At 42.1% G+C, this 24,639-nt stretch overlaps 1 protein-coding gene across 3 annotated transcripts in view; it reads right to left on the reverse strand.

Annotated features, from left to right (window-relative positions):
- Positions 1-24,639, reverse strand: part of LRCH1 (leucine rich repeats and calponin homology domain containing 1) — a 372,824-nt gene that overhangs the window by 103,974 nt on the left and 244,211 nt on the right. For all 3 annotated transcript variants that reach the window (XM_033949848.1, XM_033949847.1, XM_033949846.1), the window contains exons 5-7: positions 9,142-9,278; positions 6,374-6,504; positions 1,734-1,818 (exon numbers count right to left, since the gene is read on the reverse strand). In XM_033949848.1, the coding sequence (XP_033805739.1) occupies positions 1,734-1,818; positions 6,374-6,504; positions 9,142-9,278 (353 nt within the window). The remainder of the gene's footprint in view (positions 1-1,733; positions 1,819-6,373; positions 6,505-9,141; positions 9,279-24,639) is intronic.

Raw genomic sequence — 24,639 nt, forward strand, 5'->3', positions numbered from 1 at the left:
AGGGTGGTAGATGCGTGAAATAGTCTTCTGGTAGAGGTGATGGAGACAAAGACTGTGTCTAAATTCAAGCAAGCGTGGGAAAGGCACGTGGGATCACTTAGGAAGTGATACTGTGGATGGGAAGACTGGATGAGTCATTTGGCCTATATCTGTCATTATATTTCTATGTATAGAGTTTCTTGGTATGCACAATCAGCTTGGTGATGAAGCCACCAAAGCCTTTGGAAAGGCAGTGGACAAAGATCTCAAAGCAATGAATGGTTAATGCAGTCTAGTTCTTTTAAGATGTGCTCACTCTTTCTGTGGCCATTTATTACATGTCTGGTTTTTAACTTTTGCTTTGTAGCCCAGTCTGAAATTACTTTTTCCCAGGTGCTTCCTTCCAACATACAGTGTAATGGGATTTAAACCAGCGCAGTGCTGTGATTACAGAGTTATCAGGGCTCCTTTACAGGTGAAAACCTCTCTCATTTCCTGCAGCTGTAGGTCTATTTTTACAATGCTAGGAATGGAAAGGTGTTGATGGACTTATAAGAGTAAGATAACAGATGAAGCATCCAGTACCTGGCTCAAAGTCTAAAGTCTGTGCAATATTCCAACTATACCCCAATCTTTACTTTTTTGTGAGGGGGGGGGGGGGGTGAGGAATTTAGCGCACGCCTTTTTCTTTGATAGTTCAAGACAAGTTATATTCAAGTAAAGCAAAATTTTCCAGGCTCCACAGAATTATTAAAAAGTATATGCAAGAGAGCTTTTCAGATATTTTTATATATGTAGATTTTGGTCCTTAGTAGCCCACCGATCAAGTCCTGACCACTTAGCGACCCCTGTGCAACCCCGACCCAATTCACTAACCTTCCTCCCAATCTGACTCTGATCTGCGCATGCAAATGAAGGGAAAGGCATCCAAAAGTATGAACGTAGCAATTCACAAAAATAATTAAAGAACACCGACTCGGCTGGCCGATCAAAAAAGAAGCGACTGCTGAGGATCAGTCGCTCACGTCCCTGCTGACTCTCCTGAGTAGTCTCTCCGATGGATCCCCTGAATTTCAACCAGCTGAGGCATCTCTCCTGCTCTCTTCCGCCCCAACTCCCCTGCTCTCTGCCGCCCTTTCCCGCAATGCGAGCCTGTGGTTTTAAAGCGGGGTTGCACTGTGGGGAAGGGCGGCAGAGAGTAGGAGAGTCAGGGCGGCACGTACTTCATTTTGGTTGCGTTCTTCTTTTGGGCAAGGGGCTGCACTGCGGGGAATGGGGGCAGAGAGCAGGGCAGTCGGGGCGGCATGGACTTCATTTCGGTCGCGTTCTTCTTTTTGGCAAGGGGCTGCACTGTGGGGAAGGGTGGGAGACAGCAGGAGAGTCGAGGCAGCACGGTCATTTTGGTTTTCTTGAAGATCAAAAATAGGAGTTTGTAGGTAAGCCTGTGAGCTGCTTTGAGGACAGGAATACAGTGATTACATCCATATACAAAAAGGGACTGGGGTTAGATTGGGGAAGGGATCTATGAGTTAGACTTTCATTTGAAATCTCCCAGGTACCTGTGCCCTGCTTCAAAATAAATATAAATGTACTCAGTCGCCCCTCCTTTCCCAGTCGGCTGGATATTGAAAATGTGCTTGCTGCGAGCTCTATGTCGAGTTTTAAAGCTGCTCCTTACGTAATATTTCCAAGTGATGACCAGTGATTAACTGAAAGTATAGAACACCACAGAAAGGAAGGGAAATCCAGCTTACCTCTATAGCAGACAGGCGCTTATCACCATTATCACTTCCAACACCCGAGTCTGAATCTTTCTTAGCTGGAAAAATATCTTCAGTACTGGATGTAACCAAAAGTCAAAAGGAAAATCTCTATCAGTATGTTCCAACTTCAAAATATGACTGTGGCGAATAAAATAATATAATCTGTATTTCTTTAGTTAGGCTTGAAATATGGAAAAAGCCATGAATAAGGAAGTCAGTTCTAAATGGGTTATTTATTTATTTTTACAAAATTTTTACCCACATACACCTAAACGGTTCACAATGATACAAACATAACTATCAAATAACATAGAACATAAGTACATATATTACAATCATAAAATTTCACCAACAAATCATTTACTGCTTAGACTGTTGGGTTAGAACTGACTGAGGCCTTATCAAATTAAGCTAAAAATAAAGATATTCAGTGTGATTTAAGAGGCGGAAAACGATCCAGCCAACATAATTAAAGCTGAGTGAACTGTCCCCAGATCTTCAGAGGCACTTAATCATACAGTACTGCTGAAAATTTGATGTACTTGCCACAGCACCACTGTTCTCAACTCTGTCCTGGGGACCCCCCCAGCCAGTCGGGTTTTCAAGATATCCCTAATGAATATTCATGAGAGAGATTGGCATATAATGGAAGTGACAGGTATGTAAATCTCTCTCATGCATATTCATTAGGGATATCTTGAAAATCGCACTGGCAGGGGGGTCCCCAGGACAGGGTTGAGAACCACTGCTCTAAACTGAGTAGGAGTCCTCCACTTATAGTCTTGCCAATGGGTGGTGCTGTTTCACTATCATATTTTCTATAGGTAGGGTTACCAGATTTTACATGAGTAAAATCCAGACATGTAGCAAGTCACTCCCAATCCTCCCCAGCCCCAAACCTCCTCTTCTTGAGCTTGGAGCTGCATTTAGAGGACCTCCGAGCATGCGCGGGTGTGAAGCGATGACATCACATGCATGTGACATCACCGTGTCGCATCCGCGCATGCGCAGATGCTTTCTGGACACATGGACAGTCCTCTAAAAAGAGGACATGTCTGGGTAAATCCAGACATCTGGTAACCCTATCTATAGGACTCCTGGGAACCTACCTGTCTCTAAAGATTGAAAACGCAATGTTGAACAGTACTCTCCATTGGCAGCAATGCAGTTGGGCAGAGCTGGAAGTAATGTGTGCACCAGCCATATTCGGGGCTGATGCTCATATACCTAACCAGGCAGATCAAACCAAAAAGCAGTCCTGTCTTTGTCCAAATAGGTATGTGGGTATAACACCGAATATCATCCAATGTCAGCATAACGTTCAGGTCCACCAATGACTCAAGCATGGCCCAACGTTGAATATCCAAGCCTAATTCAGCCTACAGCTGTCAGCAGTTTTAAAATTACTGACCTTCACAGGCTGAATACTGACCCCTAAATCTTTTACATATACTATGGCCCTTGAATTATTGAATCATATCTGAATCTTCAGAAAAATGTGCATGAGAATTTGGGTAGAATAAAAAGCAAGATTTATCATTGTTCAAAAATGTAGACTAGAAAGAAGTCATTAGTTTGATACATTTAACTATTGACATATTCTGAAGTATTACAGAAACATAGACACCCCCCCCGCCCCCCTCCCCCTCCCCCTGATATGCAGTGGGACTTAGTCAGCTAATTTGACTGGCTATCTGTCAATATTCAGCAAGAAATAGCTGGATGTTTCCACTGAATATTGGGCTGAATATTGGGCTCTCCAGCCAGCCTAGTGACAAGCTATGTTGTCTGACATAGTCAACAACCACCAATTTTCATCAGCTGGCTGGCTAAGGCTTTGAAGTAAATGTCATTATTTAAATTATTATATATATTCTGGCTTGGATTCTATTTGGGTGATTATTGGTTAGGTGCCATTGACTCATAGGACTCGAACACATAAGAACATAAGAATAGCCTCACTGGGTCAGACCAATGGTCCATCAGCCCAGTAGCCCATTCTCACGTTGGCCAATTCAGGTCACTAGTACCTGGCCAAAACCCAAGGAGTAGCAATATTCCATGCAACAGATCTAGGGCAAGCAGTGGCTTCCCCCATGTCTTTCTCAATAACAGACTATGGACTTTTCCTCCAGGAACTTGTCCAAACCTTTCTTAAAACCAGCTACGCTATCCGCTCTTACTACATCCTCTGGCAATGTGAGTCGATGATACTTAACAAACTAAGAATTTCCAGGCTCTGTTGGGTTTGAAGATGCAGCGTTTTAATCAGACATGTGTTGTGGTATGCTGAAGCTCGAATCAGTACGGAAGGAACCAGCAGTGATTTTTTTCAAGTACATGTACTGGTCAAGTTTATAGTGTTAATGAGGAAATGGTACTATAATGTAACGAAGTTTATATACTAGAAAATAATTTGAAAAATGTATTACTCTTGATTGTAATTGAATATAGTATTTACATTCAATAATATCAATGCACTTTTCTATTATGGACTGCATCAGGCTGGTATAATATTCACAGCATAAACCAGTTGTTCAGACCAGTGGTTCCCAAACCTCTCCTGGAGGACCACCAGCCAGTCAGGTTTTCAGGATAGCCCTAATGAATATGTCATCTCCATTATATGCAAATCTCTCTACTGCATATTCATTAGGGTTATCCCCAAAACCCGACTGGCTGGTGGTCCTCCAGGACAGAGTTGGGAACCACTGCTTTAGACCAGTGTTTCTCAACTTCTTCAAACCAAGTACCCCCCTAGATTGAAAAGTTTTCAACTTAGTACCCCCATGTTACAACCAGCAGAGATTTTGAAATGGGCATTTTACTGTAAAATAGTAACTAACTAGGCAAAAAATATAATAAATACAGGTCACTGAAATTGGTGTACAGACCAAGACAAGTTGGTGTGATCTGTTACATTTCAGTCTCGTGTAAACTGGCTCCTTGAAAAGTGGGTCATTCTTACAAACTGTGTGAAAGTTATAAATGACACTTTATAAGAATATGAGAAAAGGAAAATTTCTACAGAAGTTGCCATTAGTGTCCAATCCAGTTTCATCTTTTCTTTGGGAAAATAAAACATGAAATCTGATTAGTCATTATGGGCAAATTCTCTCACACACATCCCCCTCTGCTCTTCTCTCTCTCTCTCCCTCACCTGTCCTCAGCCACTCTGCCCTTCTCACTCTCTCTCTCACCTTCCCTCAGTGAAGAGCCACTGGCTGATTGGCTGCAGTGAACTCGTGGCAGCTAATCAGCTAGTGGCTCTGCACAGGCAGGAATAAAGGAAGGTCACTCCTGCTGAGGTTCACCGCTGGACCACAAGGGATACTAAAGGTACACTGGGGAGGTGGGAGGAAGGTAAAAATTCTTAGAATCAACTGGGACTGGAGGCGGGAGGGATCCCTCCTGTCCTGGCCATCGCTGGACCACCAGGTCTCACGGCAGGCCCAGTTGAGGCCTGCAAGGCATCAGGAGGGAGAGGGGACAGGGTACATAGCCTGGCAGGGAGGAAAGGGTACAGAGACCGGCAGGGCAGGGGAGGGAGGGGGAACAGCGTGCATTTTAACAACCTGAACAGTTTAATGCCATCTGCAATTTTAATCATCTCATTCGTAGTTCCAATTTTCAATTCGTTTATAAATAAGTTAAATAGTACCAGTCCCAGAACAGATCCCTGTGGCACTCCACTGTTTACCATGCTCCACTGAGAAAACTGGCTATCTACCCTCTATTTTTTGTCGAATAATCAATTCCTAATCCACAATTGAATATTTCCTCTTATGCCATGACTCTTTAATTTTCTCAGGAGCCTCTCATGAGGAACTTTGTCAAAAACTTTCTGAAAATCTAGATATACCAAGTCAACTGGCTCACCTTTATCCACATGTTTATTCACACCTTCAAAGAAGTCAAACAACTTGTAAGATCTTCCTTGGTTGAACTTACGCTGAATCTGGCTCCTTAAATTATATTTGTCTACGTGTACCAAAATTTTATTTTTTACACTTGTTTCCACTATTTTGCCTGGCGCTGAAGTCAGGCTTACCAGCCTATAATTTCCCAGATCTCCCCTGGAACCCTTTTTAAAAATTGGCATAGCACTGGCCACCCTCCAATCTTCAGGTACTACAAACGATTTTAGCGACAGGTTACAGATCACTAACAGCAGATAGCAATTTAATATTTGAGTTCTTTCAATACCCTGGGATCTATACCATCTGGTCCAGCTGATTTATCACTCTTTAACTTTTCAATTTAGCACAGTACATCTTCCAGGTTCACCAAAGTTCCTAAAAGTGTTATTAACTGGACAAGACTGTGAATGAGGGTAGTTATATCTCAAATTAATCAAATAATAAGAAAGTATAAGCAGAGGTACAAAAACATGAGAGAGATCTGGAGCCAGAGATATGCACAGCACTATAGAAATAGGAAGTACTTAGGCAGACTTTATACCAGTTTTTACAAGAGTTTTCAATTCCCACAATTGAAATAAACAAATCAATGCTTATTCATGCATAAAGCTATTCTAAGCCTGAAACAACACTCCAACTTAAAACTTATAAGACAGCCACTCATCTCATTTAAGTAGCAAAGAACAGGAACTATCCATCTTTCCGACTCACCTTTCTTCTGTGTGTTGCTGCAAACTTGGCCTTGCTAAGGTATGGAGATAAAGTGAATCAGCCGTCTTGTCAAGCTGACAGGCCTGTATGCTCAAGTATTTGAATATGTGCACTTTACCCTTCATGCATAACTAAAAACACAAAGGAACAAACTTAGTTTTCTTTATTAGACTAGCATGCATGATATACACTTTCCTGGGTATTGCTCCATAGATTGTAAAAACAAACTATCTGCTGTATAAAATAAACTTGCTCTGCTCTCTGGATTGGTGTTTACATTAAACTTTCAATGCTAAAAAAATGAATGGATTACGTGCCCAAACATTTTGTTTATGTGGCACTAATGTAGCTCCATGGAAATATGAAGTAATACAATTTCTTACTGTAGTCTTCTGCATACAAAGGTAATCCTTTACAGTCAGCATAAGAATTAGAATAATATAACACAATATATTTCAAGAGGGAAATAAAACAAGGTGGGATAAGCAAAGCAAAGGTTAATAAGAGCAAGTCCTTTCCCACTTTACCTCAAATAACCAAGTGAATATTAAAAAACAGAGAACAACACATGCCAGACGTGGAAGGGCATTTTCAATATGACTTCTAAATCGGAGTTTAGACGTTTTGTGGAAAACGTCCCAAAATCCTGTAGCAAACATGACCATTTTCAAAACAGGAAAAAACATCTTCTCTTTTTGTTTCAAAAAATGGCCATTTCTTAGATGTGTTTGTCCTCAGTGCATTTATCTTTTTGCACCATTTTCGAAAAAACCAAAATCCATCCAAATGAAAAACACACAAAAACCAGCCATTGGAAGGTCGGACGGGCCAGTATTCATAGTAGACTCTAGGGGGCACTGCAGTGAACATCACAGAAAAGGTCCAAGGTACACATCTCACCATAACTGCCTTACATTGTATGGTGAGCCCTCCAAACTCACATAAAACCTACTGTATCCAGCTGTATACCACCACCCCAATAGCATCTGTAACATATATGTTGGTATAGTAGGTTTTGTGTGAATTTTGGAGGGCTCACACTTTACATATGAACATAAAAATAGCTTTACTGGGTCAGACCAATGGTCCATCAAGCCCAGTAGCCCGTTCTCACAGTGGCCAATCCAGGTCACTAGTACCTGGCCAAAACCCAAAGAGTAGCAACATTCCATGTGCTAGTTACAATGAGATATGGGACTGAGTCCCCTTCTCTTCATTCCTTTGCACAGACCACTAGGCCTAAATTAGACACTGATCTCCCTTATTCTTTAAAACTATACACAAATTTCAGAAATGCCCTGATCTGTCCATGCCCCTTCCATGGCTGCACCTCCTTTTGAGATCTGTGTGAAAACAGCATCTAAAAATCTGTAAGCAATTTTTAATTAATGCAAATTGGCACTGATAATTATTAGCAACCAATTATTGGCGCTAATTGGTTCATTTGTCAATTAAATTGCACCTGCAAATTAGAGGCACAGCCATATTTGTGTGTGTATTTTTGAGTACCAGATATAGAATTAGAGTGATAATGCATCATTATTCTAATCATTTACTTTATAGAATCACCCTCTCTATGCCTTTCTTATTCATCACAAGAGGGTACCCTGATTTCACAGCACTGTTAAGTTTGCAAACTTGTGTTAGTATTAACACAAAAACTGAACCGATGAGGTAATGAGGTTCAAAAGTAGGCCAAACATGTCATTACCCATTAGCATAATGAAAAGGCATGTTACGTACCTGCCAGGGGTGTAGCCACGGGGGAGGGGGCCTCAGGAGCCCAGGCCCTCCCTATCTTGGCTCAGGCTCCCCCAGTGGTAGTGCAAATACTGTCCGCAATCCCCCCCACCCAGCAACCTGCTGAATCTAGTGGCGCTCTCCTTCCCTTCTCCCAGCGGTCCAGCGTCTCTTTCATTCCCCAATACGCTTCCCCCCCCCCTCTAACGCTGCCAGTTGCAGTTCTCAGACCTTACAACATCAGCTCTCAAGGCAATCTCGCTTCTTGCCAGCCCCGGAAACTTTCCCTCTGCAGCATCCTGCCTACCGTGAACAGGAAGTTGTGCAGAGAGGAGACACCAGACCAGAGAGAAAAAGAAACGCATGATCACCTTGGGTGGGGCAGGGGAGAAAGGAGGAAAGTCTTGCCCCCTTAGTCTACTCCTGGGCCCAAACTGGAGAGCTGGCTACATGGCACATGAAATGGAACAACAGAGACATTAATGTAAAAAATACAGGAGTGTGCATTAACTTCTCCATTCTTGCATATACAATACGCACAAACTTTATTTTACTACCTTTACTATGGAATGATTAATTGCATTTCATTTAGTGCAGCCATTTCTCTGCACATTAAACAGTGCAGTAAACATCTGATGTTGATGTACATTAGTACACCACCCTCTAAATTAATAACACTGTGAATAGCACCTCAAGAATGGTTAAAGCAAGAACAAGGAAATTTGGCACAGCAATATATACTGGAGTGACAATTTTTACTGATGAAAATTCTGGCATAGTTCAGCCTATCTGTCCAGGTGCTGCGCAGGCCTTTGGCTGATAAAATCACAGGCAATAGGTCCAAAAAGCCAGGTGCGCCTCTCACAAGGCCTAGTGCCTCCCATCTTGTTAAAACAGGGGTAGTCTTAGACACGACCTACCAGTAAATGGTCAAATGAAGCTCTTCCTTATAGAAATCAAAGCTCTTTCTGTCGACTCTCAGCCTACTGTTCCATTGAGAATTTGCAACCACACTGAAAGCTACATACCTGTGCTGGAGGAACCTGCAAAGGATTGTTCTCCAGCCGTAACACTTGCAACTGTGTCATTTTCCTAAAACAAATTGGAATGGCCAGAACTTGATTGCAGGAAAAGTCAAACTTTACCAAGGGAAGATCTGATAATTCTATAAAAAAAAGGAAAAAAAAAAAAAATCATGTGATTTCTGTTAATGTAATAAACCGGCTTGTTTGAAATGAAATTGCATCCCATAGAGCAGGGGTCCCCAAAGTCCCTCCTTGAGGACCGAATCCAGTCGGGTTTTCAGGATTTCCCCAATAAATATGCATGAGATCTATGTGCATGCACTGCTTTCAATGCATATTCATTGGGGAAATCCTGAAAACCCGACTGGATTCGGCCCTCAAGGAGGGACTTTGGGGACCCCTGCCATAGAGGGTATGCATTTGTCACTGAACATTTACAGAGTCTTTTACTAAAGATAAATGCATATTATCTGCCATAGGATCAATTTTATCCCTATGGGTCCTGCTGCAGATAACATGTGCTAATCTTTAGTAAATGTTTCCTTTAGTTCATTAGTGCACGCTTAAAAATGTACCCTCCCCTTTTGCAAAACCGTAGCGCGTTTTTTAGCGCCAGCCATAGAATTCCTATGAGTGTCGGAGCTGTTACCGCCATGGCTGGCGCTAAAAACCGCACTATGATCTTCTAAAAGGGGGGGGGGGTTGTGTGTGCTAAATTTAACGAACACTATTTGATTTAGTGCACCTTCATTTGGTTAATGGGCAATAAATCAGTTTAGTGTGCACTAAAATTCCCCTATTACAATGAATGTGTGAAACCAACCAAAAAAAGAACACCTGATAATTCAGGAAAATTTGTGAAAAAATACAAAAACTGCCACATTTTTCTTCCTTGCATACATCTCCGCGACTTAAAATCTAGCATGGCACCGAAAGACTGGAGGATGACTAACATAATGCCACTTTTTGAAAAGGGTTCCAGAGGTTATCCGGTGAGTCTGATGTTGGTGCCAGGTAAAATGGTAGAGACTATTATAAAGAACAAAATTACAGAGCATATACATATATACATAAGCATGGATTATTGAGACAAAGCCAACATGGATTTAGTCAAGGGAAATCTTGCCTCACCAATCTACTGCATTTCTTTGAAGGGGTGAATGAACATGTGGATAAAGGTGAGCCGGTTGATATTTTGTATTTGGATTTTCAAAAGATATTTGGCAGAGTACCTCATGAAAGATTTCTGAGGAAATCAGAAAGTCATGGGATAGGAGCTAATGTCTTATTATGGATTAAGAACTGGTTAAAATATAGAAGACAGAGTAAGGTTAAATGGTCAATATTCTCAGCGGAGAAGGGTAAATAGTGGGGTTCCCCAGTGGTCTGTGTGCTGGGATTGCTGCTTTTTAGTATATTTATCAATGATCTAGAGATGGGAATAACTGGTGAGAAAATTACAATTGCTGATGACACAAAGTTGTTAAATCGTAGAGGACTGTGAAAAGTTGTAAGAGGACCTTGCGAGACTGGGAGAATGTGCATCAAAATGGCTGATGATGTTTAATGTGAGCAAGTGCAAAGTGATGCATGTGGGAAAGAGGAACCCGAACTATAGCTCTGTGACACATTAGGAGTCACCGCCCAGGAAAAGAATCTAGGGCCTCTTCTATCAAACTGCGCTAGCAGTTTGTAGCACGGTGAGCCACGCTGCTCCCGACGTTCACAGAGTTCCTATGAGCGTCGGGAGCAGTGCGGGCCATTCAGCACGGCTCTCTGCGCTAAAAACTGCTAGCGCAGTTTGATAGAAGAGGCCCTAGGTGTCATCATTGAGGATGCGTTGAAACCCTCAGCTCAGTGTGTGGTGGCAATTAAGAAAGCAAATAGAATGTTAAGAATTATTGGGAAAGAAATGGAAAACAATGATGAGAATGTTATAATTCCCTTGTATCGCTCCATGATGTGGCCATACCTTGAATACTGTGTGCAAGTCTGGTTGCTGCATCTCAAAAAAGATATAGCAGATTAGAAAAGGTACAGAGTAGGGTGATGAAAATGATAAAAGGGATGGGACAACTTCCCTACCAGGAAAGACTAAAGTGGCTAGAGCTCTTCAGCCTGGAGAAGAGACGGCTCAGAGGAGATATGATAGAAGTCTATAAAATATTAAGTGGCATGGAATGGATAGATGTGAATTGCTTGTTTACTCTTTCCAAAAATACTAGGGCTAGGTGAATGCAAAGAGGCTACTAAGTAGTAAACTTAAAACAAACGGTAGGAAATATTTCCTCACTCAATGTGTAAATTCTAGAATTCATTACTGGAGAATGTAGTGAAAGCAGTTAGCTTAGCAGGGTTTTAAAAAGATTTACATAATTTCCTAAAAGAAAAGTCCATAAGCCATTATTAAGATGGACTTAGGGAAATCTACTTCTTATTCCTAGGATAAGCAGCATAAAAACTGTTTTACTTTTTAGGATTTGCGGTGAATGCAAGCTGCCCTTCCATCGTCGAAACCACTCTCAGTCCCGACACTAGGGCTCTGCCCCCACACCCTCAGAGTACCAGCTCCCCGCAAATGGATGAGCACCCAGATGTTGGAGCGAAATCCATTCTGTAGGTCAGAAAGAACAGAAAAGGCAGTGTGGAGCCGGACTCCGTACAATTGGAAGAAGAGTCCGGGTGTGGAACCTGAGATGGCGGTAACGTCTCGGGACAGACAAATCCAGGACAGCAAGCAGCGTGGGGAAGCAGCAGTTGGAGAGGAATTCAACTTACAAGTTTCCTTTTCTCAACTCCCGAGACCCTGAGAGGTAACTCTTGACTCTATTTGGGACCTTGTTGCAAATCTGCCAACTTTAATAAATCCTCATTTCCAACGTGTGGAAGAAAAAAAGAAAATTCAGGCAACAGAAATGAAGAACTTACAATCTGAAATGGCTGACTGAAAAACCTCCTTGGGTACTATTAATCAGGAAATAACTTTGTCTAAAAAGGTCCAAGAAACTTTGATTAAGGACAATATAAACCTCAGAAGAAAATTTGAATCCTTAGAGAATGCTTCTCAATCTAATAATATAAGATTGGTCAATTTCCCTAGGAGTACTATGGTTACTCCTAGGGAAATGGTATTATTTACCTACTAAATTGCAGGTTCTGGATATTATTTACCTACTAAATTGCAGAAACAATAGCAAGAAATTGCTGATGATCTGAATGTAACTACACTGCTTGAAATGTCTGATAGAGAGTTGATAAAACCTGAGAATTGGCTTATGAAAAATTTCTTTAAAAACAAGCAGAAGGAATTTTTAGGCCTAAAAATTCAGATGTACCCAATTTTAATAATAATAATAATTTATTTGTATGCCGCCATACCGGGGAGGTTCTAAGCGGCTCACAACACAAGAAATAATACATACAATTCCATAAAAAATATTCTGGTAAAATACAGCAAGGAAACTATACATACATTTCAATAATGCATCAGAATAAAAAGCAGACCATATAGATAAAAATGCAAGTGATAATAATAATAATAATTTTATTCTTATATACCGCCATACCAAAAAAGTTCTAGGCGGTTCACAACAAGGTGAGCTAATACATGGGATACAGATAAAATACAAATTAGAAAAATGGACTTAAAACCAGATAAAGACAGAAAGCATTTACAATATAATGCAGAAAATACCGGCATGGCAGGGAAAGAAGTAACACATAGAACAGATAAAATACATTAAGTTGAATATAAGGAACTTGATTGAAAAAATGAAGCAGAATGCATTAAGATACCAGCCTATCAAAGAGTTGAGTCTTTAACAATAAAATAAAATAAATTAAGTTAAAAGAAGCGTTAAGATATCAGCTTATTAAATAATTGAGCCTTTAGCAATTTCCTAAAATCTAAATAAGAAGCTTCTAACATCATTTTACCAAGCCATGTATTCAATTTGGCAGCCTGAAAAGAAAAGGTTCTATCAAGGAACTTCTTGTAATGACAGGATTTTACAGAGGGATATGTAAATAGCTGTGCTCTCCGTGTGTTTTTAGTAGAATGACTCATAAGAACTGCCATCTCCGAATCAGACCTTCGGTCCATCAAGTCCGGCGATCCGCACATTCGGAGGCCCAGCCAGGTGTACACCTGGCGTAATTTTAGTCACCCATATCCCTCTATGCCTCTCGTAAGGAGATGTGCATCTAGTTTGCTTTTAAATCCTAGAACGGTGGATTCCGCAATAACCTCCTCTGGGAGAGCATTCCAGATGTCCACCACTCGTTGCATGAAGCAGAACTTCCTGATATTTGTCCTGGACTTGTCCCCCCTTAGCTTCAGCCCATGTCCTCTTGTCTGTGTTACATTGGACATTGTAAATTATTTTTTTTCCTGCTCTATTTTGTCGATTCCTTTCAGTATTTTGAAAGTCTCGATCATACCCCCTCGCAGTCTCCTTTTCTCAAGGGAGAATAATCCCAGTCTCTTAAGTCATTCCTTGTATTCCAAGTTCTCCATACCTTTTATTAGCTTCGTTGCTCGTCTCTGCCCCCTTTCCAGTAGTTTTATATCCTGCTTTGTAACAGATGCATGAAAACTTGAACAGCACTCTGAACTCCACCGGCAACCAGTGTCGTTTCAGGTAGAAAGGAGTGATATGCTCCCATTTTTTTTAGCTGATGTATTAAAATAGCCCAATGTTATTTATGACGTTGTCTATGTAATATATACCATCAATCCACAACGGCATATAATAGCATAAAAGAACAGAGAAGATCACAAGTTGGCATGCTGTGGAGCAAAACAAAAAGGGGGGACCCGTTCTTGAAAAAGCCTTCGGGCGAAACTGGTTGAATCTTAAGGTCCTTCCCGAGGTTTAAAAAAAAGAATGAAGGGGGCGCTGTTGAGCCCACGTGTGATGGCTGCTTGATTGTGGAGCTCCTGCACCCGATCGCGAATCGAACGTTGCTGCGCAGCACTCGCGGTTATAAACGCGAAAATTATTGAAGCACAGGCAAGATTAAACCTTTTACATTCGGAATCGCTACTTTTAAAGGGCGGGAATGGCGGATAAGAAAATCAGTAAGCGTCATAAACCGGACCCCCCGTCGCCATCAAAGGTGCCGTTGCCGGGACCTGAAATCGGAAGTGCCTCCGAAATACTCGCCGAAATTTGCGAGCTGAAAACCCTAGTCTCTGATACTAAATCTGCCACGGAAGAGATTAATGACAAACTAACCACCCTCACAAATGACTTCTCTCAGCTGCAGACTCGTGTAGTATCATTGGAAAGCAAGATGGATGCCACTACACAGCACGTGGCTGAATTGAGAGCCCAGACCAGGAGAATTGCCTTCTTAGAGTCAGAGCTGGAAGATAACAACAACAGATCTCGTCGTTGCAACATTCGTCTCCTTGGGCTCAAGGAAGGGTCACATGAGCGGGACCTGGTCAGACACCTGGAAGAGCTGATTCCTAAACTGCTGGATCTCACCTTTCCTAGAGAATTCGAAATAGAGAGGGCTCACAGAGTTCCTTCTTCTAAGAATCCGAATGACCGTTATCCTCGTCCAGTGGTTCTTAAGCTTCTCAGATATCAACATGTGCTGGATGTTATGCAGCGGGCAAAAATCAGAGCCCCTATTACACATGAGGGAGCCACCATTCTCTTCCTGCCTGACCTGAGCAAGACCACTGCAGCACGGAGAAAGAAATTGCTCTCATACCGGCCACAATTGAAACAGCTTAACGCTAAATTTGGTATGCTATATCCGGCCAGGATGAGAGTTACTCTTCATAATCAAACTAAAGATTACACTAATCCGGAGGATTTAGCAGCCTTTATTGAACTGCAGTCTCCCACACCAATCCATCAGGTTTGACTGTGTTTATTGTGCTGCCTGGCTGTCTCATCTAAGCCTGTCTATAGTATGATGCCTTGCTGTCTGCAATTGTTCACTAATGTTACATAGAAACATAGAAGATGACGGCAGAAAAGGGCTACAGCCCATCAAGTCTGCCCACTCTGCTTACCCACCCCCTGTCTATGCCCTAATGACCCAATTTCCTTATCTTGACCCTCGTAGGGATCCCACATGGGTATCCCATTTATTCTTAAAGTCTGGCACGCTGTCTGCCTCGATCACCTGCACTGGAAGCTTGTTCCAATGATCAACCACTCTCTCTGTGAAGAAATACTTTCTGGTGTCGCCATGAAATTTTCCGCCCCTGAGTTTGAGCGGGTGCCCTCTTGTGGCCGAGGGTCCCTTGAGGAAGAAAATATCATCTTCCACTTCGACACGTCCCCTGAGGTAATTAAATGTTTCGATCATGTCTCCCCTCTTCCTACGTTCCTCAAGAGTGTAGAGCTGCAATTTGTTCAGTCTCTCTTCATACGAGAGACCCTTGAGCCCCGAGATCATCCTGGTGGCCGTCCGTTGAACCGATTCAATTCTGCGCACATCTTTACTGTAATGTGGCTTCCAGAATTGCACACAGTACTCCAGATGAGGTCTCACCATGGCCTTGTACAACGGCATTATGACTTCAGGCTTACGAAACTTCTATTGATACAACCCAATATCTGCCTTGCCTTAGATGAAGCCTTCTCCACTTGATTGGCAGTTTTCATGTCTGCACTGATGATTACTCCTAAATCTCGTTCTGCTGAAGTCGTAGTTAAAGTTTCTCCGTTCAAGAAGTACGTCCTGCATGGATTTCCGCTTCCGAGGTGCATGACCTTACATTTCTTAGCATTGAAGCCTAGCTGCCAGGTTGAGGACCAGTTAAATGATGTTCCTTATTGTTTCTGTTGCAGGTATTAACATATCAATTGATGCTAAGTTATTTAGCTGCATTGTAATGCACGCTCCCTGCACATACAGTACACTGTCACAGCTTCTGGGTGCTTCACGGTAGTAGCTGCTGTTACACTCTCACAGTGCACATGGGTCTGGTAATGTTTGACTTTAGGTCAATTCTTAGGTATTTTGGTCCTACACAGATGCAGCTCACGAAGTATGCTAACATGTCTTTCTTTTCCTGGTTATGCAGTTGGTCATTTGAAATAAACCATTTAGTTCCCTATATGAAGCAGGTCAGTATCAAACTTTCTGTTCATCACAGAGAAAATTTCCATGTCCCTTAATGTGATTTCCCTGAATACTAAAGGGCTGAATAATTTGATTGAACTGAAGAAAATACTAGCATACCTAGAGCAAATGAAACCTGACATCATTATGTTACAAGAGACACATTTAGACAGTGTGGCTTCTGACAAAGTCCGCTTAGGTTGGGCTTTACCTGCATATTATTCTCCTGCCCTGGAAAAAAAAGGGGCAGTCTTGACTCTGATCTGAAACAAACCAGACATTACTGTTATCTCCTCCTCCCATGACTTACAAGGGAGATGGGTCAAGGTTTCCATTGAATGTGGTGGTCAAAAGATACTCCTACTTAATTTGTATGGCCCAAACACTGACAATCCTGATTTCTTTAATGCTATCGCCTCATCGGTTCTTGTAGACTCTGATTCCCATTTGATTCTGGGCGGTGACTTCAATATGGTTTTGAACCCAGAAATTGACAGAAACTCTCAATACAGATACAAAAAAACCAAAGCGTGGTTTGCTCTCCAGCATATGATCTCAGACCTCCACCTGATTGACATATGGAGACATACTCATGGCACTGACAGAGATTACACGTTCTATTCTAACCCCCACATGTCTTATTCACATATAGATTTCTTTCTACTCAACAGGTCGTTATGCGACTCAGTTACTTCTGCAGAAATTTTACCCATATCAGTTTCAGATCATGCAGCCATATCACTCCAGATCACCTGTAAAACACAACAGCCCACTCACCGACAATGGCGCTTTAACTCTTCCCTACTCCAAGATCCTCAATTTAAAATAAACATTCGCAAGGCAATAGAGGAATATTTCACCTTCAACTCACCGGAGCACACGTCCTGGATTACATGTTGGGACGCCTTCAAAGCCTACATTCGGGGAGTCATTATATCCCATGCAGCTAATACACGGAAGAGCCAGATGGCAACCTCCTTGAAGATGGAGAATGATATTAAGGCTCTGGAACTGGAACATCAAAGGATTCCAACAGATATCTCTACTCTTAACCGGCTAGCGAAGGCTCGTTTTCTTTATAACTCCATGTTAAGTAAAACAGCTGCCAATTCAGTGTTTCTTCAGTCTGCCTCATACTTTGCTGATAACAACAAATGTGGCCACTTGCTAGCCTCATATCTTAAGAAAAAAGCAGATAAGAAAAACATTGCTGCCATAGAACTAGATAATGATGATATCTTAACTACCAACCAGGACATATCCCAAGCTTTCAAACACTTCTATGAAACATTATACACTTCAGAATTGACCGAGATTGATCCTACCCCACAGTTCTTGGAAGATCTACCCCATTCTACAGTATCTCAAGAAGACAATCTCAAGTTAGATGAACCCCTGACTGTCTCAGAGCTCTCCCAAGTGATTGATTCCATGGCGATCCGTAAAGCTCCAGGGCCTGATGGCCTAACTGTAGAATTTTACAAAGAATTCCAGGATGTTCTTAACCCTTACTATTTACAATTCCTTCAGTCTATCATTGAGTCTGGTCAAATTCATGGTTCGTTCACAGAAGCTCATATCATTGTTCTACCTAAACCTGACAAAAATCCACGCTCAGTGTTGAATTACAGACCTCTTTCTCTCATAAATGTGGATGCAAAGATTTATGCCAAACTCTTATCCACTAGATTACAGGGTGTTATAACCAAACTCATTAAGACAGATCAAAGTGGTTTCATCACTGGGAGGTTTGCCACCGATAACTCGAGAACGTTTGCACATATCATTGCTCAATCTCAAGATAATGCTCAAGATCTTATTGCGGTGGGGTTGGACGCCGAGAAGGCCTTTGACCGCGTGGAATGGTTATTCCTTTTTAGAACCCTGGTTTGGTATGGCTTCTCTGAATATTTCATTAAGAAGATCAAGATACTCTACTCCTCTTCATCAACCAGAACTTTTATAAATGGAACTTTATCTTCTGTATTCCACCCGACACGAGGTACCAGACAGGGGTGCCCCCTATCCCCTCTGCTGTTCGACCTGGCACTGGAACCTCTACTTATATCTATACGCAAGAATAAACTCATAGTAGGGTTCGCAAACAAAGCAACGGAGATCAAAATCTCGGCTTATGCCGATGATATACTCCTCTACATTACTCCAACATCATTTCCTCATCTAACCTCAACGATCCGACATTACTCAGCCCTATCTGGTTACAGACTGAATATGACTAAGACGTTGGTCATGCCAATTAACTGCCCAGAAGTTAAGCCTGATATAGAAACATATGGTGTACAATGGTCTGCCACTAAAATGAAATACTTGGGGGTATATTTCGGACCCACTCTGGAGGAAACAATACAACTCAACATTGATTACTTATTACTTATCACACAACATCTGCTTGGTCCCCATTAACCCTCTCTTGGTGGGGTAGATTAGAGTCGATGCGCATGATGATTGTACCAAAAATTAATTATGTCCTAAACATGTTACCATTCTTCTTGCCTCGCTCTTTCTACAACTCCTTGGATTCTATCCTCACGCAGTTCATCTGGAATAAGAGACAACCTCATATTGCTCTTAGTAAACTCAAACTGGCTAAGAAAGATGGAGGGGTGAATTTCCCAGACTTTTACAAATATCACAGCGCATTCATCATACGGCACTGGTTTCATGGTCATATTGACAATAGATTTTCAGATAAACCAAGTTGGATTGACATGGAAACTTACCTGTATGGAGCGTCACGCTTGAAATTCCTCCCTGGGCATACTCTATCTCGCAAGGATAAGAAAGATCGAATTCTACTGTCATATAAAATGGCTCTCCAGGTTCTCGAATCCAACATGTCTCTCAGATGGGAACAATCCACTGAACTTCCCATTTGGAATAACCAGAGATTTTTGATTCAATCTAAATCCTTCCTTTGGCCCCTGTGGCAAAGAGCGGGCATTGAGACTGTAAATGATTTGACTAATGAGAATGGATGGCTGTCCTTCCAGGACCTCTCCGAAGAATGGAATATTCCTAAGAATCAATACTATGCCTGGATCCAACTCTCACACTGCTTGCGAGCTGCCATTCCCGATCTACAGGCTCTAGGAGATAAACCGATCCTGAGTTCATTTCTTGACAAGTCTCCAGTACTCACCTATAAGGCCTCCTTCTGGTATAAGGTTATCCAATTGACGGATGACAAAGCCCCCCTCTCTTCTGAAGTAAAATGGCAATATATCTTGAATTTACCTTCTGATGCTATAGACTGGAACACTGTATGGTTAACCTTACATAAATCCATAAAATCCGCTTCAGTGTTACAGTCCATTTTCTTCCTGCTACACCACGCTGTCTGGACTCCTACTTTATCTCACAAAATAGATCTCACCTCTTCATCTAAATGTTGGTCATGTGATAGTATTGATGGCTCTTTGGAACACCTGTTATTTAGCTGTAAACATCTTGTTATTTATTGGATTAAGGTTTGGAACTCTATATGCAATATCTTAGACATCTCTGAACCACTCACTATCAAGATTCTTATACTAATGTCTCATGGTCTGACAGTACCACTGGATAAATATGAGGGTCACCTTTTGACTGTTATGTTGTCCTTAGCGATTCAAAATGTTCTCTTTTGTTGGAAAAATTTAGATAAGATTGAATATCATACTTGGTGGAACACCCTGTGTCTTCATGGTAAATATGAAAAGGTGCTAGCTGAAAAAATGAATGCCCTTAGCAAGTATAAACTTATTTGGTCTCCTGTTCATCAATATTGTTTGAATATGTAAACTTGTATTAGATCACTGCTATATGTTTTTTATAATTCCTGCATAAGATGACTTGTCTATACGACATTGCTCTAATATTGGTGTAAACCATAATGTTATTGCATACTTTTACTAGTTGCTTATTTGAATCCTGACTTCAATATACTTGTCCTGCATTCATGGACCATGTACTTTGTAAATGCATTTATGTTTGTTTCCTTTGTATTGTGTATTATAGAAACTTAATAAAAACTTTGAACTCTAAAAAAAAGAATGCAAAAATAGCTAAAGCTAAGTACAAAAGTTTTAAAGTTGTATAAGAAAAGTTTATCGATTTGCACAAAACATAGAATATAGAGCACAAGTACTTTAAAAAAAACTAAGGTCTGATGATGAATAAAAGCCAAAAAAGAGAAACAAGCTTTCAAACAATTTGGCTGGTGGTTGGCTGGAACTGAAGACCATAGAGGTACTTAGAAATGCATTATTTGAAAAAAAGATCACTTAGAAATTAGGCACTTTGAAGTTTATTATATCCCATTTTTTAAGACCATAAATGAGGCGGACCGCAGTGTTTTGGACTACTCTCAATCTCTTTAAAATTTTCATAGGAGCCCCTACATATCCGATATTACAGTAGTCAAGAATACAAATTTAGCCAGAGATACCCAGAGACATCGGAGAGTAATCATACTCTTAAAACCTGGAGTCTTAGCTATGGGGGCGACATTTTATTTACGCCACCCTTGTAAATGTGTCATATATTATTCTTCTCAAAAGTATGGTTTTTTTTGAACCCTCGCAACTGATGACTTTCCTATCGCTAACAATACTGGAAAAGGAGAAAGAAATATCTAAGCCTTAAACCCTGAACTAAAGTAGAATTGTAATAGGGCATTCTTGAGTTCAGACAGATTAGTCGTGTCTCTTCTTCTTTATTTTTATTCATATTATTTATATCCCTTTATGTTAAATCTTGGATTCTAGATTTGTTAGAGGACTTGAGTTGAATTTCAGCATGTACTTTTCTTTTCTTGTTTTAATTTGGTATGTAAAGATTTTCACACTTAGGGCTCCTTTAACTAAGCCGCATTAGGGCATTAAAGCGCGGAATAGCACGTGCTAAATTGCCACGCACGCTAGACCTTAACGCCAGCATTGAGCTGGTGTTAGTTCTAGCCACGTAGCATGGATTTAGTGCGCGCTAAAATGCTGCGGGTGCTAAAAACATCCTTAATTTCCTTTCTGTACAAGTTTATACTTGATTGTATAATTGAAAACAATAAATAAATAATGGGGAAAAAACCCAACAACCACTAAAACGGTTCCATAAAAGGGGGTAAATTAGGCGCCAACATTAGCCACACCAATGCAGGAGCCTAACTTTAGATGGACTTTATAGAATTTGGGGTTTAATATTTAACGTTGGCTAATTCGCTTAAGGCACGTTAAATGCTGCTTGATGAATATACCCCTTAGTGGGATCTAGAAACAGGGACGAAGTGCGAGATAATAAAATTTGCGGACGACACCAAACTATTTAGTGGAGCTCGGACTAAAGAGGACTGCGAAGAATGGCAAAGGGACTTGAACAAATTAGGGGAATGGGCGACGAGATGGCAGATGAAGTTCAACGTTGAGAAATGTAAAGTATTACATGTGGGAAACAGAAACCCGAGGTACAACTATACGATGGGAGGGATGTTATTAAATGAGAGTACCCAAGAAAGGGACTTGGGGGTAATGGTGGACATGACAATGAAGTCGACGGCACAGTGCGCAGCGGCCGCTAAAAAGGCAAACAGAATGCTAGGCATAACCAAGAAGGGTATTACAACCAGAACGAAAGAAGTTATCCTGCCATTGTATCAGGCGATGGTGCGTCCGCATCTGGAGTACTGCGTCCAATATTGGTCGCCGTACCTTAAGAAGGACATGGCGTTACTCGTGAGGGTTCAGAGGAGAGCGACGCGTCTGATAAAGGGGATGGAAAATCTTTCATACGCTGAGAGATTGGAGAAACTGGGTCTCTTTTCCCTGGAGAAGAGGAGACTTAGAGGGGATATGATAGAGACTTACAAGATCATGAAGGGCAAAGAGAGAGTACAGAGGGACAGATTCTTCAAACTTTCGAAAAATAAAAGAACAAGAGGGCATTCAGAAAAGTTGAAAGGGGATAGACTGAAAACAAATGCTAGGAAGTTCTTCTTTACCCAACGTGTGGTGGACACCTGGAATGCGCTTCCAGAGAGTGTAATTGGGCAGAGTACGGTACTGGGGTTCAAGAAAGGATTGGACAATTTCCTGCTGGAAAAGGGGATAGAGGGGTATAGATAGAGGATTACTGCACAGGTCCTGGACCTGTTGGGCCGCCACATGAGCGGACTGTTGGGCACGATGGACCTCAGGTCTGACCCAGCAGAGGCATTGCTTATGTTCTTAATTAAATTTTTAAGGAATACACTCTCATCAGCCACATGCACCCTATCGACTGCACGTCCCTAAAGGATACCAGCAACAAGAGCTTCAGTAAAGCTATGTATAGGATTGCCGACCAGCTCTAGTTAATCCCAGCCTGGTTTTCCCTCCTTGTCTGGATGACCTTCTGCTGCAGATGTTTTCCTTAATTTCCCAAACAATAAGATTACAAGTGTGCACAAGCAAGGAAGTAAAACCAACACTAAACCCGCCTGCCCTAGAGCCAACTGGCAACCCTACCTAGGTGAAACCTGCAATTATTAGTTTCCAGAAAATGGAAGAGAACATATGGATGGAACATAAACAGCACAAAAATGAAGCGAGGATAGGGTTACAATATTTGTGAAGACAAAAAGGAGGGCATCCACACCCCCAGACCCTCTCAAACTGAGCTATACACACGCACCAGTAGATCAGGTGACCACAGTGGTGTACCTAATATATTTGACACCCAGGGCCAATCATTTTTTAACACTCTCCTCTATATATGAAAACATTATTTTTAGCAATAGTCCATGATTCACACAACAAGGTTGTACATAGGAAAAGGAAGTACAGTGGAACCTTGGTTTACGAGCATAATTCGTTCCAGAAGCATGCTCGTAAACCAAATTGCTCGTATATCAAAGCAAGTTTCCCCATAGGAAGTAAGGGAAACTGCTTTGATTGGTTCCACCTCCTCCCCCCCCCCCCTCCACGAGGCTACCGGCGCTGCTCCATTCCCCCCCCCCCTTGAGGAATCAGACGCTGTTCCAAACCCCTCCCCGCGATCCAGCTTCCCCCCCTGCGAACCAGCATCCCCCCCGCTCGCGTTGCCCCCCCTCCACCGCGAACCTACTTTCCCCCTCCCGAGCAGTCAATGACACCCTTTACCCGACTTGGCACCAGTGCCGGTGCCCGAAGATCCTCCCTCTTCTAGCGCGGCTGGGCGGTGCGTCGGAGATCCTCCTTCTTCTGGGCTGGGCTGGACTGGCTTTGAGCATTTGCGCATGCTCAAAGCCTTCTGGTCTCGCTCTCTCTGAGATTGAGAGCGAGACCAGAAGGCTTTGAGCATGCGCAAATGCTCAAAGCCAGTCCAGCCCAGCTCAGCCCAGAAGAAGGAGGATCTCCAACGCACCGCCCAGCCCAGGCCGTGCCAGAAGAGGGAGGATCTTCGGGCACCGGCACTGGTGCCAAGTCGTTAAAGGGTGTCATTGACTGCTCGGGGGGGGGGGGGGAAAGTAGGATCGCGGTGGAGGGGGGGCAATGCGAGCGGGGGGGATGCTGGATTGCTGGGGGGGATGCTGGATCACCAGGGGGGGGGGGGGGGCGCTCGTACAGCAAGGCAAGCTCGGTTTACGAGGCACCAAGTTTGCGAATGTTTTGCTCGTCTTGCAAAACACTCGCAAACTGGTGCACTCGTAAACCGAGGTACCACTGTATCTTAGACATTGCAGTGAGCACTAGAACATCAATACAGCACCCATTGTAAAACTAAACAAGAACGAATAGTACAGATTAATCCTGCACAGTGATTGCTAACAGAAGACCAGGTCTTTTTCATATGCATAGAACATAGATATACACTCGCCTCGTATGCAATAAATAATCACAAACTAAAATTAGAAATATGTAGACAAAAGTTAAACTTAACCACCAAGAAGCTAGACTCTACATACAATGCAATATCACGGGAACAAATAGTGATGCATGCCCCCATAGGCGTCGGAACGAGGGAGGCCAGAGGGGCCATGGCCTCCCCAAAAATTTTCAGTCGCTGGTTGTTGCCTGTCCTCCCTCCCATCTTGCGGTGTTATGGTTTTATATCTTCAGACAGCTGCCATGCAGCATCAAACAGCAGGCCTGCCCAGAACCCTTCATTCTACTTCCAGGGACAGGCCTGCTCATGGACGCTGCGCGGCAGCTGTCCGAAGATTTAAGGCACAATAGCAGCCCTCCCCCCCAAAAAAAAACTCTCACAAAAAGCACACCATTGGCAGCTAAGTCTTTTTCTGCTCTCTTTGCTCATGTTGCAATGTTATGACTGTTTCACTGGAGTGCAGACTTTTTCCACACAATGAATTTGTGAAATTCTTGGCGTGCTTTTTGTGAGGTGGTTTTTTTGGGGGGCTGCTATTGTGCTGTATTTTTTCCACCACTGAATATTTAACATACT

The sequence above is a fragment of the Geotrypetes seraphini genome, chromosome 6 (genome assembly GCF_902459505.1).
Source record: "Geotrypetes seraphini chromosome 6, aGeoSer1.1, whole genome shotgun sequence".
In the NCBI taxonomy this organism is placed as follows: Eukaryota; Metazoa; Chordata; class Amphibia; order Gymnophiona; family Dermophiidae; genus Geotrypetes; species Geotrypetes seraphini.